The following is a 19,149-nucleotide window of genomic DNA, read 5'->3' on the forward strand; positions in this document are numbered from 1 at the left end:
GGAGATAAGTTACAGGCTTGGACATGGAACCGGCTTCCCCCGCCAGATGTTAGGAAAATGTGGGCTACGCGTTTTGCTTATGCTGTCGTAGCTACTGAGAAATATATGGCTCTTACAGAAAAAATACCTCTACTGCTACTGCCATCGTGGACTCTGGGGGTTAAAGGTGAAGCTATACAGAAGTGACAAAAACTGCAGTTCTCCCCTTATCCACTAGGGGCTCCAAAACAGAGCAAATCCCCATAGACTCCCATGTTAAAAAGACCAACTTCACAGCAGAAATAAACATGTTTACAGCCTGGTACAAAAATATATTTTAGGTTTAATAGGTCAGATTTACCTTCATGACTGTGGGGGCCGGGAGTGAATTGTTTTTATATATTATATAATATATTGGCATAATGAGGGGAGTGTCCTTTTGATTGACAGGTACTAGATATCCCACTGCAAGAGGCAAAGTGTAGCACAACCATGGTTTTTGGCCGGTGAACAATGTGTCTTTTAGCTTTAGGTGTTAGCCAATTAGCTCCCATACGCTCCAGGTTAGCTTGATTAGCTCTTAGCAACAGGCAGGTTGGAGTTTGATAGATGTCAGTCATCCGCCCCCACGTCTCAGCTCCACCTCTTTGCCCATATTTATATTTTCCAGTAGTGATGGCGACGCAGCCCATCAAGGCTCAGTTCAGCTCTTCAGAAACTTGTGGGTGATGCCATGGAAGCTCTAGTCATCTTTTATACAGTGCATGGTGCACATGGGGAACATTTTTCTGCTCAGCTCCTTGTTCTCTGTGTTTGATGTGTTTTCATGGCAGCTCTGTAGCGCTTCCTATGTGCAACCATGTCTAAAGTGTTTTTTTGTGGACGCACATTTTTCTTGAAATGATTCTATATTCACGAAAAAAAAACTGAGAATATTTAATATATATATAAATATATACACTATTCACAAAAAGTTAGGGATATTCAGCTTTTGGGTGAAATTTCCCAACAAGCCTAAAATGCATTCAAACCTGTACAGGTGAGCTTAATGTGATCTTCTCTAAGCTTTTAAATGCACATGTCCAACTGTTAAATGTTTCAATACATTTTGCACAAGTTGCTGTTCTCTAACAAGGAGCTTAACGGCAAAAATCACGGCAGGTGTGTGATCCTTGAATTGACCAATAAATGTCCTGGTTCAATTAGAGCTGGTGTTTAAACAGTTGTCCTCATCATGCTGTTCACATTTTGACATCATGAGACCAAGACGACACCTAACAATGGAACAACAGTCCCTTGCCATTGCGATGCTTCAAACAGGACGTTCTCAGACAGAAGTGGCCACTGAGCTTGGAGTGTCACAGAGTGTCATCAGCAGGTTGCAACAGAGATATGGAGAGACTGGAAGAGTCACAGAAAGGCCTAGAAGTGGACGTCCTTTGGCCACATCCCGTGTTGATGACCGCTACATTGTGAACACTGCCCTGAGAAACCGGATGATGAATGCCACTCAACTCCAGGCACGTTTAAGAGAGGTGAGAGGCACCCAAGTGTCACGTCAGACCATTCGAAACCGTTTCCATCAGCGTGGTCTGCGTGCTAGACGACCTGCACGGGTACCTGACCACACCACCAGGCACAGGCATCATCGTCTTGCATGGGCCAGGGAGCATTTACGCTGGACGAGGAACCAGTGGGCCTCAGTGCTGTTCTCTGATGAAAGTCGATTCACACTGAGCAGAAATGATGGCCGGCAACGATGTTGGAGACGTCAGGGAGAGCGCTATGCATCAGCCACTGTTGTCACCAGGCCAGCTTTTGGTGGTGGCGGTGTTACAGTGTGGGCAGGGGTGTCCACTTGGTACAGAACTGCCCTAGACTTTGTGAATGGTACAGTGACAAGCCCATACTACCTGAATAACATCATTAATCCAGTGATTGTGCCCCTACATGAACAGCACAGGCCTAATTTCATCTTCATGGACGACAATGCTCCTGCTCATCGAGGCCGCATCATCAGGGAACGGCTGTTGGAGACTGGTGTACCTCAAATGGAATGGCCTGCACTCTCTCCAGACCTGAATCCCATTGAAAACCTGTGGGATCAGCTGAGCCGTCGTGTAGAGGCTCGAAACCCTGCACCCCAGAACCTCAATGACCTGAGGGCTGCCCTTCAAGAAGAGTGGGATGCCATGCATCAGCAGGCAATAAGTTGCCTTGTGAACAGCATGAGACGTCGTTGTCAAGCTGTAATTGATGCTCAAGGGCACATGACCAGATATTGAGACGTTCACATTTTTTGTTGTGGTGTAACTACCATTGTTGTTACCTTTTGTGTTGAATGAATTTTTTGAGATGAGGAAATCAGTAGTGCATCCTTCTACTTAAATGTCTTACTTTTATGATATTATATCACTGTAGCATGAACATATTGCATTTTCCATAAATTTCACCTGAAAGCCAAATATCCCTAACTTTTTGTGAGTAGTGTGTGTGTGTGTGTGTGTGTGTGTGTGTGTGTGTGTGTGTGTGTGTGTGTGTGTGTGTGTGTGTGTGTGTGTGTGTGTATCTATCTATCTAGCAATATATAGATGTGCATTAGATGCTGCATTTACTTCCACCTGGACATCTAAGTTTTATCCAGGTTTACAATAATATGTGTTGGAATTTGTTTATTCTTGGGGTGACATCTGGAGGAGAAATATGGTTGAGATTTCTACTTTTGAAACAACCAGGAAGCAGCAATATGTCGTCTTAAATTAAAAATAAGACATAAAACACAAATCTGCTGTCTGTAACAAGTCAACAAACACTCAACTCTATGATACTAAGAAGGAGATAACCTCCAGAGAGCAACCTGAATATTCATTCATTCATTTTCCTAACCACTTAATCCAATAAAAGGTGGCGGGGAAGCTGGAGCCTATCCCAGCAATCACTGGGCGAGAGACAGGTACATCGTGGACAGGTTGCCATTCCATTGCAGGGCTCAACCTGAACATGCAGATGTTAAACCCTCACATCTGACTCAAACGTTCCACTGTTCGGGCCACAATGGAAGCCTTTCTTTCCTTGGTCGCATCAAAAGGTCAGTAAAGTTCAGGAAGCACATGATTTTTATTTGAAAATCTATAAATTGTGAAATTGAATGCCCCCGTATTTATTTGCGCTTCACTCTACTCTCGGCCTGAGGGCCTCGTTCTCCTCGCCAGCTTCCAGTCTATTAGCACCCCACAGAAACCCTAACAGTCCTGCCACGGCCGGCTGTTTGTTTGACTTAGTCATTACTGAATTGAGAGGTGCAGACTTGCTGGATTGGAGGTGAGATTTAGGCATTGACTCATTTTGAAGGGTGCACTTGTTAAATCCCAGTCCATCTTGGACAATGTTTAGACTGCAATGACGGTCCAAACTTCTGACTTAAACTTCTGGATGGTGTTGGGCGATCCGCTTGTGGGTGAGAGCTGTGTTGCTGGAATAGTTAGAAGGTCTGAAGCCAAGCTTTTCATTCTTTCTGGACCTCAGTGCTGACTGGCAAATTCATAAAACTGAGAGCGCTTGAATAAACATGGAAAAGGACAAAGTATTTGAGCCTTAAAGACTCTAAAATGTTCAAAAATCCATAAACATCCTTGAACTGTTGTCACAAAACACATGTTGTCACCAGAGATCTTGTAAGGTCATTAAGTTAAAGTGATTTTACAACATTTTTCTGCTTTTACAGCGTAAATAACACAAAAATGTTGCTTGTGTATGAAGAAAAAAAGATGATTCATTGTCTATTTTAATAAATAAAGCCTGTAGAAATTAACTTATTTTTGGTACTACTCTTCTACCATCAGGTCATTTTCTTTTATTGCAACGCAGGAATGCCAGCGACTGGAGCCCAATCCCAGTGGTTACAATGGGAGAGGCAGAGCGCACACTGGACGGGTCACCAGTCCATCACAGATCCGTATCGGTGCTCCTGGCAAATCTCACTTTTATACACGAAATGAAACACACATTGATATTGAAGAGTACCTTATGGCCTTCAGGCATGTCCAAGTTTCAACACAACAGTGCAGCTTAACATTCTGCACGCAGCACAAAGACACGGCTACAGAAGATGACGGCACAGGTCACAACTTGTTCCAAACAAAGAATGCGTGCAGGACTTTTACAGGAAAAATGCAACGACAACTCCTTCTTGTTGCACCTTGACAGGCTTGATGACTTCGCATCCTCAGAACCAGAGCTGCCTTTTCAAGAGTTGTGTAAGAGTTTTGTATGTTACAGGCCTGAAATACAAATATGGATTCAACTTTTCTTTCTTTCAGATCTGTCTCCTGATCTCGCTGGACTGTTTTACCGTGTCGCTGGATCACAACGCTTCAACCATTTCGGAGTAGAGTTGGAGGTTGTTATCAGCGTCCATTACCAACTACTGGAAACCATCAGCCTGAGAACGGGTCATGACCAGAACCGAGGCAACTGGCAGCGTTAAAGCCACCTCTTCACTTGGTATAAGGATTTCAGCCATTACACCTGGTTGTTGCTAAGATACAGTGAAAAAAATTATCAGACTTGCTCGGTATTTAAATTCATCCCTGTTGAATCCATGACTGTGGAGCCGTTCGATTCATTGTCAAAATATCTGAATGAAGCATCAGTTCTGATAGAAGTGAACTCAGATTCATAATGTGGGGAATATATACCAGAGATCTGTGTAGCATCTAAAGACATAAATGTCTCCAAGTGGCCCTGTGATGGACTGGGCCTGTCCAGGATGTACCCTGCCTCTCGCCCAATGGTTGCTGGGATAGGCTCCAGCTTCCCAGTGACCCTCAATTGGACTAAGCGGTTCAGAAAATGAATGAATGAATGTCTTCAGGGTTCATTGACCTCCTAGAGGTCATGATCTTATGTTACTGGTTGTCTTATGGGAAGAATGAGGTAAAGATAAAGCACATCTAACTGCTCTTTGCTGCCCATAGATCTAAAATCTGAGTATTTCTCCACTTTACATATTTTAATAATCTTTAAGGGCATGCTCATTTTGTCAGATTTAAACACAAGTCTTTGACTTAACCATGCATCATCGCTCTCTTCTGCTGTTTTTATGCCAATTCAGTACAGTAACAGCTTTTGCACCAAAAAACATGGCTCAGGCTGAACAATGCCACTGACACTTTAAATCAGGGGTGCCCAAGTCCAGTCCTCGAGATCTACCATCCTGCAACCTTTAGGTCCAACCCCTGTCCACCATAGCTGAGTCAAATAGCTGAATTCCTCTTCTGCGTGTCACTCAGCTCTGCAGAGGCCTGCTAACGAGCCACTTATTTGATTCAGGTGTGTTGGAGAAGGGTTGCACCTAAAAACAGCAGGATGGTAGATCTCCAGGACTCGGGCACCACTGCATTAAATCCATTCCCGTTAAGTCTACACTATAAAACCATGATACTTTAGTGGCATATGTTTTTCTAATTTGTGCAAAGGGAATTGTCTGGTTATTTGCAAGAATGAGCTCCAGTTGCTGAGTTGTCTCAAAGTGTAAAGCTGCAAAGTTATTTTCCATCCTATAAAAATGTCACACAGCTGAATGTCAGAAAAGCTCAGTGCTGCTCCAGGCAGCTGCAAGTGTATGGTTTGGAGGAATCCGTCTTGTAAACAGATATGGCTGCCCAGTCATGACCTCAGCCTTGAAGCATGAATTCTCAGTTTGATCCTGGTGTTTAAAAGCCAGGCTTCACACCATTACAGCCTGATCATTTGACCTTGTGGAAAAACAGGGGATGTCCTCCAATGGTGGCAGAAATGCTGCGTATGCACAGTCAGGTAACATTTGGCTTTAAATACATAATTCATGAGCTTAAAGTTGCACACTCATTAAATTATGTATGAATAAACCAAACCTGGTGCAAATAATTCCAATAACTTCTGGTCTCAGAGGACCAGTCAGATGTAATGCCACTGCTCTACTGCAGAAGCCTGCAAGACTAAAGACTGACTGCTTTATGTCAACATACACATTGACTCATCCTACAGATGGTCTCATATCCTATAGGGATGGGAGCCCAAGGGTCTTAGCTGGGAGTGGATTTGTACTAATGGCTGCCCCTCTGTCCATTAGCTTTAACTACTTGTGGCCTGACAGGATTAAATGTCGCCTGCAGCCGACATCTATAGCACACACAAACCGCTGTGTCTGTTCATTTGGAAGTGACATTTACATAAACATGCCACGAGGAAATTCTCTTTAGATCATTTGTCAGATTGCCAAGTATTGATGTACTTTTTGCTGCCAATTCAGTAGGTTTGGCGTCATATAAACTTCAGGTGAAATCTGGGTGCAGAATTAAGTTTATCTACTTTACTGTTTCCATATATACTGCATTTGTATTCCAAGGGGCAAGAGCTGCAATTAAAGTTAGATCCTTTTAACTTGCAATATAACCCTAGTTTGCACCCTGAAGTTAAGGCAATTTCTTGTGCCTCTGGATTAAAACCAAGTGAAAAACTGAAAGCACCTGTAAACTGTCTTACAGCACCATCTAGTGGATAATGAAACGCACAGCATTCTGGTCAAGACCATTTAATTGAAATCTTAAGTCACATAAAAACACATTTAAAAGTCATTGCTATACATTGTGCATATTAAAACCGCCATACATAAAAGCAATCCCATTTTAAAAAGTCACTCATCTGCTGGACTGATTTTGAAACTGTGCCACAAGACCTGCAACCTCTTAGTAGCATTGTTGTATAAACGCCAATGCTACCACTGAGTATATAGTTTGAAGACTTCAGTTTAGCTAAGAAATTGTGCATTAATCATGATGTCGCTGGTACAACTGAAACATGTGAAGCAAAAAAAAATTGTCAGTGGCTGAATCTTCAAGTAAAAATGTTCAACCTGTTGGTTCAGATGGCCAATTTTCAGATGCAAACACCTGTTAGCACATTTTCAAAGAAATCCTAGTTAAACTATACATCTGTAGTTCGTAGAAAACATGCAACCCACTAACAGTCCATCATAAGGCACCCTTCCCCCATGTCACATTAAAGTTTGATACATTTGTACAAAATTAGCACATGGTGCCAAAGATTGCCTCACTGGGTGAGCCGCTTTGCAAAATCCTTTATCAAAGCAGATTTGAGCTGAGAGATGTTGGCAATCCTCATCTGCTTCGAGGTAGAGTACTTTCCCTTGATGGCCTGCAACAGAGACAGTTGTTAACACCTGAATCCCCAAAGTCTGGGAGGGAGCTTACTGGAAATGCAAAAATTCAGCCCGTCAAGCTTACCATATGCTTTGTCTGTCCATCATTGACTTTAATGACGTTCTTGGCAATGTGCGCCATAACAGGAATCAAACTCTCTGCCGTGTAATCCATGTAGTGTTGCAATGTCACGTCCTGTGGGGAATTGGGAGCACAAGACTCAAGTTTAAGTTAAACACGGTATAAAATGTTACTTTCCTGGTGTACAAGTGTCCAGATAAGACATCTCTGGGTATTACTGTTTGATTTTAATATGCAAACTGATTAAAAACATTGATACGCACCCATTCACCTGCATCCATGACCTTGAGAGCAAGTGCCAGAGCAGCACTTGCCACTATAGATGGAGGGAAATGGATCATTTCGTAGTCAACCATGGTCAACTCCAGGAGGTATTTAGCCAGAGTGTGCTGCTCAGCAGTTACCTGAAGGAGGAAGTTAATGAGCAAATGCAAAAACACCTGAATAGTACTAAAAAGCTGCATTTATATTAAAAAAAAAAAAAAAAAAAAAAAAAAAAAAACGCTACAAACTTCAAAAATCTTTGAGGCCCTTCTGAGGAACTGCAGAGGAAGAGGGCGGCCAAGCTGAAACTTGAGCACGCGCAGAATCGTCATCTCCATGTCTCGGATCTGGGCGGTGGTGTAGGCCTTGTCGGTCACATAGGCAAAGTCTGAGATCTCTGGAGGATACATCTCCTCATATTTGGAAGCAAGAAACATGGCAGTCACGCCAACCAGCTGCAGCTGCTTCTTGGGGACTGGGTGGTCCTAATAAAGAGGACATCCAATTTTTAATTAGGCTTCAACAAATCCCAGCACCGAGGTGCATTTCATGAGACTTACCTGAAGAAAGCGATCAATTATTCCCACAGTCATGTACATCGTCTCCTGCAGCAGGCGGAACTTGAGGCTCACTTGTACTAGCCAGTCGATGAGGATAGCCCTCATGTTACCTGTGACCTCATGACCCTGCAGATAGTTCGCCCTGACGTTCTGCTCAGCCTGGAAGAAAGAAAACCTCAATAATACAATAAAAAGCTGTCAAAATCTCAAACTCACATTCTGAATTAAATTTGCTCACCTCGAGTTGACGGAGATACTTGTAAATATCCTTTACATATTCACTGCAGAGCATGGGGTTCTCGTAGTCATCTGCATCAACGTCCCTGATAGCAGTGTTCAGTATGACGTCTGAAAATGCTTGACACAGGTCAGCAGGCTCGCAGCCAGAGGTCTCCATTGGAGTGGGGGATGTTGGCTCCGGCTCAGCCTGCAACTGTAGAAACAGGTTTTCAGAAAAACCAGACTAAGCACAGAAAAAAAACCAACTTTGGCTCTTCCATCAAGTCAGTTCACAGCTCACCTGCACCTCAGGGACAGGTTTAACAGCAACAACGGGAGCTGGTTTTGGTTGCTCTGCCTTGTCAGTTTTGATTGTGACTTTAGTCTTCTTTGTAGCCTCTGTCTTGACATTCTTGAGAGAGAGAGAGAGAGAGAAAAAAAAAGCTGACATTTAAGCAAAGTTCACTGTAGCTACTGCCTTCTGAACATGGATTAGCAATTCCTGCTATGGATAAATGTTTTATGAGTGTTGCATGACTATTTTAAGTGAATCACATGAAAACCTACCTAAAAAACCTAACATGTTACACTGCAAGTCCACAGCTGCAGCAAACACCCTCTGCATATTTTAAAACACTTAGCATGTTAGCATTCGCCATTTTGAATATTGAGCCTACTAACATGAAGTGCAAAACCAAATGTTTAGTTATGCCCAATTCAAAATGAACATATTTAGTCAAAAGTGGAGAAATTTACCTTCTTTCCAGGTTCTTTATTCACTGCGATGTTGCCGATTTCGCCCAGAGCAGCGCGAGGCTTCAGCGTGGGCCCCGTCACCGAGCAGGCCTTTCCACCGAGGTCGGTCCTGGTAGAAGCCAAACGATTCTGTACAAAAACACATTTTCAGATCATTTAACAAACGTCGTTTGGTGTTTCACACCAAGATAAGAAGCTTTAACTCTGCTATTATGAAAACATGGAAAGGAAACCCCATCCCCCCCTCATCTCTCGCTTCCTCTCCCCCTTGGAAAGCACGAGGACGCTAAAGGGCGATAACTAATTCAGAAGAAACGCTGCGTTAAAATAAACTAAAACTAAAACGCGTAAAACAAAACAAAGGTTAGAAGTACTTACTCTTGTAACTCGAAGAGCCATTTCGAAATGTGCACAAGTTCAACAAACACCCGAGGAGTCGTGTTGGTGTATGAAAGGGTTTGGCTAGAGGAGTCCAAGTTATGGTTTAAATCCTCGCTCACTGCAAGCTGATTGGCTGCGGCCTTACTCCTGCGAGCATCTGATTGGTCAAACGCATCTGTATTGGATGCGTTACCTAGACGACTGACGATCACGTGATTTAGTCTTTCTCCTCCACACCGCTTCCTTTTCCTGCGTTTCTGCAAACAAGAAAACTGTGATATAAACTACGGTCTATGGATATAAGTGATAAAGCGTCTTTCTTGCTTCATGTGTTTTTGTTACTTAAACAAAAAAGCATGTATGAAATTTAAAATATGGAAAAGACATTTTAGACGCCATACATTTGATAAATTCAGATAACTTACACTTGTGCTCATATTTATTCATACATTTTTATTAAAGAAGGAAAAAAAACAGCTGCCTGTAAAATAAGCTGAAATTGACTAAAGTAATAACAAATACAAATTTGATGAAAATCATTACATTATTTTCTAATTTTGGTTCAATAGAAATATTTTTTTTTTAAAAAAGCGAACAAATAAGATAATGTATTACATATTATATCACTCAAACTACTTTTTTGTTGAACAATCCTTGTTTCTGCTACAGTCAGGTGTTTTCTGTTCCTTTCAGTCAGACTTCTGCACCTGTTGACAGGTATTTTGTCCCACTGTTCAACAGAAAAGTGCTCTAATTTGTCCAGGACCATTTTTTCCCCCTTTCTTTCTTCAACTCAATTAAATGAAAAAACAGTGTCTTATATTACTAAATTATATTTTTGCAAATTTTTAGTTATTGTTCCTTTTTTAAGTTTCCAGTTATTTGAGTGACTGTTGTAAATTCAGTCTTTTCTTTAATGAAAGGGGATGAATACATATGAGCACAACTGTATGTGTTTTTGTTACTTAATCAATAAAGCAAGTATGAATTTAAAAAATATGGAAAATGTATTTTGACACCATACATTTGTTAAATTCAGATAACTTAAGTTTTCTCAAAGACAAGCGTTTTTGTTAAATACTTATTTTGCAGTGAAGGGTTGCGTTAGGAACCATTTTAATCCCCACTAAAATACAGTACTGGGGAAGAAGTGAGAGTATCTGTGGAGAAGTGGAGGTCCAGCAGAGCAGAGGACATGACACAGCAAGGTGGGTGGACCAGAAATAGGAACAAGCTGTGGGGAGAAAAATCTCACAAACATATGATTCGGCTGGCAGAGTCACAACACATCAAGTTGTTTGCCCTGCCCGACTGTGATGTTTTCCATGTCCCATCCAATCTGCACTGCGCAGGTTTTGGTAAACACACCAATATGCGTCTTTTGCCAGAAGAAGGGGATCCTAGAACCCAACATGTGGTGCATTGTCACCTGCCAAAGGTCCAAACCTAGAAGACACACCATCACCTTAATCAGAGCTGGAGATAAGCTAAAAACAACATGTAGAGAAACATCTGCATTTCTCAGCAGGACTGGCAGCTGATGGTGGACCTAGGCAGTCAACTCAAGTTCCCGTAGAATGTCACCAACTCAGCTTTATTTCTAAAGTCCTTTGAAACAACTGAAACAAAGTGCTGTACATATTCAGATGAAGCAATGAGAATAAAACAATTAAAAGAGAGAAAAATAATACAATAAAATGAGTGTTCGTGTGTCTAAAACAGTTTACAATCAGCAATTATAAAGAATAGCAGATTAAAACAATAAGTACAAATATGTAATGAAAAAAAACAATAAATAAAACCAAACTATAGCCAACTAACAAGCTGTCTACTGAGTTAAAAGCCAAGGAATAAAAATGAGTTTTAAAAATGGACAGTGAGGAAGCTTGTCCAATATGAAGGGGAAGCTCATTCCACAGTTATGGACCAGCAATGAGAAAAAGCTCTGTCCCCTCCGAGCTTCTGTTTGGACCTCGGTACGTCCAGGAGCAGCAGGTCAGCTGACCTGAGGCACCGAGCAGAGGTGTGGAGGAGCTCAGTGAGGTAAGGAGGAGCCAGACTGTTTAAATACCTAAAAACAAACAAAAGAATCTTAAAATAAATTCTGCCTCCACAGTCGCCAGATCTACATCCATCAAAGCAGCTTTGGGATGGATTCAGGCAGCACTCTGAGGGTCATGTTCTTTGATTTCTCAAGTGCTTTTAATACCATGCAGCCTGCTTTGTGATGTGAGAAGCTCCATAAATTCCAGGTGGATACCTCCACAACCACCTGGATCTATGACTACCTCACAAACAGAGCAGTTTGTGAGACTTAAAGGTTGTGTGTCTGAGATGGAGGTCAGCAGCACTGGTGCACCACAAGGAACTGTACTCTCACCTCAGACACCTCAGACTTCCAGTACAACTCTGAGTCCTGTCATCAGCAGAAATACTCTGATGACTCTGCAGTTGTGGGGTGTATCAGTAATGGACAAGAAGCAGAGTACAGAGAACTGGTCAGTCAGTTTGTTAAATGGTGCGGTGAAAATCATCTTATATTAAATACCAGCAAAACAAAAGAGATGATTGTTGACTTCAGGAGGAAGAAGAATAAACAAAGCACTGTTTCCATCCTGGGAGAGGAGGTGGAGGTGGTGGAGGAATACAAGTATCTTGGAGTTCAGCTGGACAACAAACTGGACTGGAAATGCAACACTGACTACATCTACAAGAAAGGTCAGAGCAGACTGTACTTCTTAAGGAAGCTGAGATGGTTTAACGTCTGCACCAAAATGTTGCATATCTTCTATAAGTCTGTTGTGGAGAGTGCAGTCAGCTTTGCAGCATCTGCTGGGGTAGTAGCATCAGAACCAGAGACTTGAAGAGAATCAACAAACTGATCAAGAAAGCTGCTTCTGTGCTTGGAGTAACTCTGGAGCCGCTGGAGCTGATTGTCCAAAGAAGAATGCTGCACAAGCTGATGAAGATGATGGAGGATTCTTCACACCCTCTCCACAACACAGTGATGAAACAACAAAGTGTGTTCAGTGAGAGGCTTCTTCAGGTCCGATGTAAGACTGAAAGATACAGAAGATCATTCCTGCCAGCAGCCATCAGCCTCTGGAACAAGACCTCCTCTAATTAATTATCTACAACAATATTGTATTTCCCTTTGGGGATTAATAAAGTATTTTTCATTTAATTTAATTTCAATAATATAATATAATTATATTATTATTATTATTATTATAATTATCATTATTATTATTATTATTATTATTATTAATATAATAATAATAATAATAATAATGTCATTATAATATAACTACATTATTATTTTATTATTATACTATATAATATAATATCATCATATATTATATTATATTATATTATATTATATTATATTATATTATATTATATTATATTATATTATATTATATTATATTATTTTATTTTATTTTATTTTATATCATATTATATTATATTATATCAGATTATTCATTCATTCATTCATTTTCCGAACCGCTTATTCCAATTCAGGGTCGCGGGGAAGCTGGAGCCTATCCCAGCTGGCTTTGGGCGACAGGCAGGGTACACCCTGGACAGCTCGCCAGTCCATCACAGGGCTATATCAGATTATATTATATTATATTATAATCTTGCATTAAGTCAGTTACATGGTAATCACTAATATTTCATCAGCTTCATCTGGAACTGAAAATCCAGCATTTCACATTATGATGAGAGTAACTTTCTAAGATCTCGACATTACATTTCCATGTGTGTGTTGTTATCCTGATCACCCTTTTTCTATTTTCTTATGTAACACCTGGAGTGTCTCAGAGTATCCCTGTTTGAGAAAGAGGAAAAAAACCAGAAGTACCGGCTTGAAGAGCTCAGTGGTGAGGCTGAGGTAGTTGTGTAAGGCGAGGAAGGTCACTCTCTGGAGACGCACCATAATAACTAATAACATAATAACCACTGCATGTTTCTGAAATCAGAACAATTGCAAAGCAGTTACTGGAGGCCATAAACGCGCTCAACAGTATTGGTTTGTCACATAATGATATTAAGCCAGACAATGTATTGTTAGTAAACCAGAAATCGCAACCTTTCAAAGTGAAGCTAACTGACTTTGGACTAACTGCTAAGTCAGGTGATTTGTGTAATAAGCGTACCTTTCAAAACCGTTCTTACAGGCCCCCTGAGATTTTTTTGGGCCTTCCAGTCAGTGAAGCAGTTGACATGTGGTCTTTGGGATGCACACTGATGTTCTTGTATCTTGGTGACAACCTGTTTCGAGCCAAAAATAATTCTCACGTTATGAGAGCCATTTCAAAGATTGTAGGTATTCCTAATTACATACTGGATAAAGGACTGAAAACACAAACCTTTTTTGACTCAGTGAAGACGGATGACGGTTCAGAATGGAAATGGAAAACAACGGATGAATATGAAAGACCTACAAGTGGATCAGATAATTTGACGCATATTTACGATTACATCTTTAGTCTGGACGATCTGCCAACTCTGCATACAGTGCCTAAAAAGTCCACAGAACCTGAAGACACAGATGGATTCATCAGTCTTCTCAAAGAGATGTTGCAGGTGGATCCAGACAAGCGGATCACCCCTGCTGATGCACTCATTCATCCATTCATACTTCAAACTCCCTTATCTGAGCAAAATAATCAGCCTTCTGAGACCTTAAGTCAGATAAATGTGGCAGACATTCAGCCCAGTGCGATAGAAGTAGAGACCATTGTTACATCCAGTACTAAAGAAACAACTAAATCAGTCAAAGGTTTAACCAGCTTCACAAGCTGATGTTATTATTTTAGTTTGACATGTATTATTCACTGGTTTCTAATGGTAGGAAAGTGATGTAAAACACACAGTTTCAGTTTTACACACCATCCCAGCTTTTTTGTGCTTAGGGGTTAGGGAGCTTTATTCACTAGTTTCCACTGACTCACCGTCAATGACGGCATTTTTGACCCGTTCGATTCTTGACACGATCTCTGCCAGGTCAGTGAAGGAGGCATTTGGACATGTGACCACCTGAAAGAGACATTTCAGTCACAATCTAAGATCCGTATCTGGATTTATGACCCTGCTATGACCCTTTTAGTGGAAATTAAGTGTCACAAATCATGAGGATGTTTTGTTGTCTGTACATACGTGACCAGCTTTTGTCTTATGGAACTCCTCCTGATGTCTGTCCATCATGCTGTCCACCATGCCGCTGCGGTGCCACCATAAACTGTATATAAAGAGATGGACGGAGCCTCTGTCACCCGTAGGTTTCTGAAGAGCTGAATTGAAGCTCGGTGGGCGGTTCCTACCATCACCATCTTAGCAGCGTGATGTGTGTCGTCTCGCCTGGAAAATACATATATGGGCAAAGAGGTGGAGCTGAGAGGGGAGCCGTGAGCGTCATGGTGGATGATTGACATCGAGCGAACTCCGAGCTTTCTGTAGCTAAAAGCTAACCGAGCTAATCCGGACATAACAGGAGATAACCAGCTAACGGAGGTAAGTGGGCGAAAGCTAAGTCACGTTGTTAACCGGCTAAAAACTGCGGTTGTTCTATGTTCTTCTTACTTTAAGCAGGAGATCGGGTACCTGTCAATCAAAAGGACACGCCCCTTAATATGCCGAACTTTGAGATTAAATTACTTTTAAACGGGTGAGTTAGAAAAAAATTGACTCCCCCCACAATTGTCATGAAGGTAAACCTGACCTATTAAACCTAAAATGGATTTTTGAACCAGGCTATAAACATGTTTATTTCTGCTGTAAACATGTTTACTTCTGCTGTGAAGTTGGTCTTTTTAACATGGGAGTCTATGGGGATTTGCTCTGTTTTGGAGCCCCTAGTGGATGAAGGGGGAACTGCAGTTTTATGCACTTCCACATAGGCTTCACTTTTTACCGCCAGAGGTTGCCGCTCCTCCACTCGTCACCCTGCAGCTCGGACACGGACCGTCACACTGCCTCATCTCCCTCCACATCTGCTGAGACGTCCTCTGCCTCCAACTCCAGCCTGCCTGATCTATTAGTGTGTGTAAAGGAAGGTGTTTGACGTTGTGTTTTTATCTATGTCGTGTGTGTGTTTAAAGATAAAATTGATTTTATTTAGCAGTTTATTGCAGTTTTGACTGTTTTCCTCTGTGTGCGTTAATTTTCTGAGCCGTTATGGGTTATAATCTGAGGTATCCGAGCTGCAGCCTCTCCCTTCTGGTTTGTAGGGAGCAGGGACGAGTATCACTGAGAGCTGCAACCAGCTCATGGTTGTGTTTCTGTGAACATCAGCGCGTCTCTCTGGAGAAGCCTTCAAGTATGTAAAGATTTTAATCAGCTGAATAAGTTTAAGCAGCTGTTTTTATTCACAGCAACAGCTGCAAAGTCTCTGCTTCCTCACCAGGAAGGTTGCTCATGTAGCCTCCATCCATGAGCAAGTGTCCATCTTTAGGATTGCAGAGAGGCGGCAGGTAACCAGACAGCGACATACTGGCGCGGACGTAACGCCACAGTGAACCTGAAGAAGAGAGACGGGTGTTTAGCTGCAGGTGGACAAAAGGAGAGAAGATGAAACTGTCGAAGAAGACAACATTAGACAGCTTTGGAATCTTTCATATTTAAGAAAAAAGTGTCTAAAAGAGAAAAAGGAAAAGAAAGGTCATAATGTTGCACACAGACACACACACACACACACCGTCAGTGTGGACTCTCATAGAGGAAGCTGTGATATCTGTTGTAATGTTGAAGTACGGTAACCACAGGTCCTGGATGTGGGGAGGGCACAACAACATCAAGATAGCATGAAATATCTAAGGCTACGTTCACACTACAGGCTGAAGTGACTTAAATCCGATGTTTTTGCCCCTATGCGACCTGTAACCGATCTTTTCTTAACAGTCTGAACGACACAGATCTGATATTTTCAAATGCGACCCAGGCTGCTTGGATATGTGGTCCTAAATCCAATATGTATCTGATCTTTTGCCATGCAACTTCAGTCTGAACGGTCAGGTCGCATTAATCCGACCGATGCGTCATTGACACACGACAAACGTCATTATTCTGCGTTTATTGTTTATGAACTCTTTATCGGTAAATGCGCTCACATCACTCTCCCAGCAATCCTGACTGCGACTCCGTACCCAAACGTTTCTCTCTACAGTTGTTGCTGCCACAGCTCCACAAAAGGCCAAAACTTTTACTTTCCTCTTCCGTAAACATCTCCTTAAAACGAACACATTCACAATGTCGTGGCTGCGGTTGGACAAAACTTTTAACTTTTTTTTAACTTTTACGGTTGGACAAAACTTTTAAAACAGCAAATGCTCTGCTGCCATCTATATTTACTTCCACAAACACAGAGACGTCACATGCACGCTCACAGCACATTTGCTGCCGTGTTGTCTACGCATGCGGGATGCTTCTGGTGCGCATGGGGTTCATACAGGAGATCACATACAAGTTACAATTGATCGGAAATGTGAACGGACTTTTTAAAAATTCGGATTTCACAAAAACATCCGATATGAGCAGCAAGACCTGCAAGTCCCAGGCACGTCTCTCTGGAAGGAGACCCCTGGGAAGACCCAGGACACGCTGGAGGGATTATCTCTCGGTTGGCCTAGGAATGCCTCGGGATCCCCCCCGCAAAGATGGAAAATGTGGCTGGGGAGAGGGAAGTCTGGGCTTCCCTGCTTAGGCTGCTGCTCCCGCGACCCGACCCCAGATAAGCGGTAGAAAATTGGCTCCACAACAGGATTTGTTGGGAGCAGAGCAGCAGATCCCAGCTCAGGTGAGGAAGAAGCTCTCCCGGTGGTAAGAAAGATGAGTGATTTGTTCATGTTGAAGGCAATACAGTGTGAGCTCGGTACCGGGTTTTTTTTTTTTATTATTTCACATCTCATAGTGTCAAGATGAGGATGAGGTTTGAACCCAAATGCAGGGATGAGCGGAAGCTGAATAAGTTCCAGATTGAAGTTTTATTAACTAAACGGCAGCAGACTAAACTCAGGCTCGAACACGTGGATCAGTGGAAAGTAAAATAGATAGAACCAAAGCGAGACACAGGTAAAATGGATGAACTAAATGAACCCAGGGGGAACAAACGAACAGAGACAAGACTAAACAGGAAAAACTACAAAATAAAAGATCAGCTAGCATGCTAGCGGTAGCAGGTGTGAGTCAGTGAATGGAAATGAGGAATAGTGATTCATGAGTCAGTAAAGTGATTCTTCATTATTGAATGATTTGTTCACGACTCACATCACTGGTACAAATTTCACAAAAACATTTTCCAATCTTCTTGCACACGTGAACTCAGTTACTGCCACAAACCAGGAACTATGAATACGCGCCATTCGTCTCTACCAGGAACAAGTATTTGTTTCAACAGTGAAAAACATGAACAAATAGTAATATTAACTTTTCCCCTCAGACTTATTGCTCTTAAAGGTAGAGTATGTAACATTTTCAATATTTTCAAAATAAATTAACTAAAAAAATAACTACAATCATAATTAGATAGTTTTTTTACACATGTAGGTTCCAGTCTGTCCATATTTGATGCGTTATTAAATTACAAGTTTAATTAATGACAAAGACCCTTCTTGAATGTTTTCTGACCAGTAAAAAGAAAAGTACTTTTTTTTCCACCAGTAGGGGGAGTATAAGCAAATTTATTGCAGAGCAGCTCTGAGCTACAGCTCACAAGCGATTCCTGCCCTCATTGGAGCTGGCAAGGAGGAGGGGTGAGTTTTGCTCATTACTGCCAACCTGTGGTCATTTGTGGAGTTGCAGTTTTTTGGTTTTGCTCACGACCTGGTGTTTGCCACCTGGTGGTGGAAAGAATCGCCTTGAAATCTCACATACTCTGCCTTTAAAACAACATTTAAAAATCCCTTGTGTGTGTGTGTGAGAGAGAGAGAGAGAGATTGTACCAATGCCACTAAGTGCATGCTGCAGCTCCAGAGTGCATGCAGTGAGTGGGATCTCATCAGACACAGGCAGGATGGACAGATTGGAAACGGGATTCCCAGTATCCCACTTACTGGCGGGTGTGTTGAGACTGTGGCCTGCAGGACAGAAAGTCTCCGTTACTGGATTTAAGAAATGAAACGCTGACGTAAAACCTTCATTCTGGCTTTTAGTGCAACTACAAATCAGCACAGAGAGCAAGAAGACATCTTTCCCTGCCTTGAATGAAGGTGAATCTGAGTTTTGTTGACAATGTGATTTGAACTGAAGATGAAACCTTAACATACAATAAATAAAAATGACTCAGAAATAACTAAATAGAAACTAGAAACAGCTATTATTGAAATAATAGCACATGTGAATGCCCATTTATTGAACTATGCTGAATGATTAAAATGAAATTGCAAAAGTATAAGAAATTGAAAAAAAAGCATAAGTGACATTTTTTTCAAACTGCCCCACACCAGGATTGAACGCATGCATTTCAGTATGGAAGCACGCATACTTACACACTACGCCACTAGTACTCTTAATTGTAACTTGGAGAGAGTGTTCAATTGTTTCCAGTTGGGATGGGAACACCTTTTTTTTCCACTTCCAGGAGGGTGTAATTAACGGGATTGCAAAAACATGTTTGAGGTTGAACTAAACTCCAGTGAAGATGTGAAAGACTTTGTTCAATGTGAAAAACTGTTTTTTGAATGTGTTTAAGATTTATGAAAAGGTTG

At 41.6% G+C, this 19,149-nt stretch overlaps 1 protein-coding gene across 1 annotated transcript; it reads right to left on the bottom strand.

The window, feature by feature from the left end:
* Window positions 1–7,071: 7,071 nt before the first annotated feature.
* ccnb1 (cyclin B1) lies at window positions 7,072–9,508 on the bottom strand (the record flags this gene model as incomplete). Its single annotated transcript, XM_079257202.1, has 9 exons — window positions 9,440–9,508; window positions 9,062–9,190; window positions 8,607–8,717; window positions 8,325–8,513; window positions 8,087–8,245; window positions 7,775–8,011; window positions 7,526–7,666; window positions 7,266–7,376; window positions 7,072–7,176 (listed from the first exon to the last, which is right to left on the bottom strand). The coding sequence occupies exons 1-9, from the start codon at window positions 9,458–9,460 to the stop codon at window positions 7,072–7,074; spliced, it is 1,203 nt and encodes a 400-aa protein (XP_079113328.1). The 5' UTR covers window positions 9,461–9,508.
* Window positions 9,509–19,149: the final 9,641 nt, after the last annotated feature.

The sequence above is a fragment of the Telmatherina bonti genome (assembly GCF_933228915.1).
Source record: "Telmatherina bonti genome assembly, chromosome: 17".
Taxonomy (NCBI): Eukaryota; Metazoa; Chordata; class Actinopteri; order Atheriniformes; family Telmatherinidae; genus Telmatherina; species Telmatherina bonti.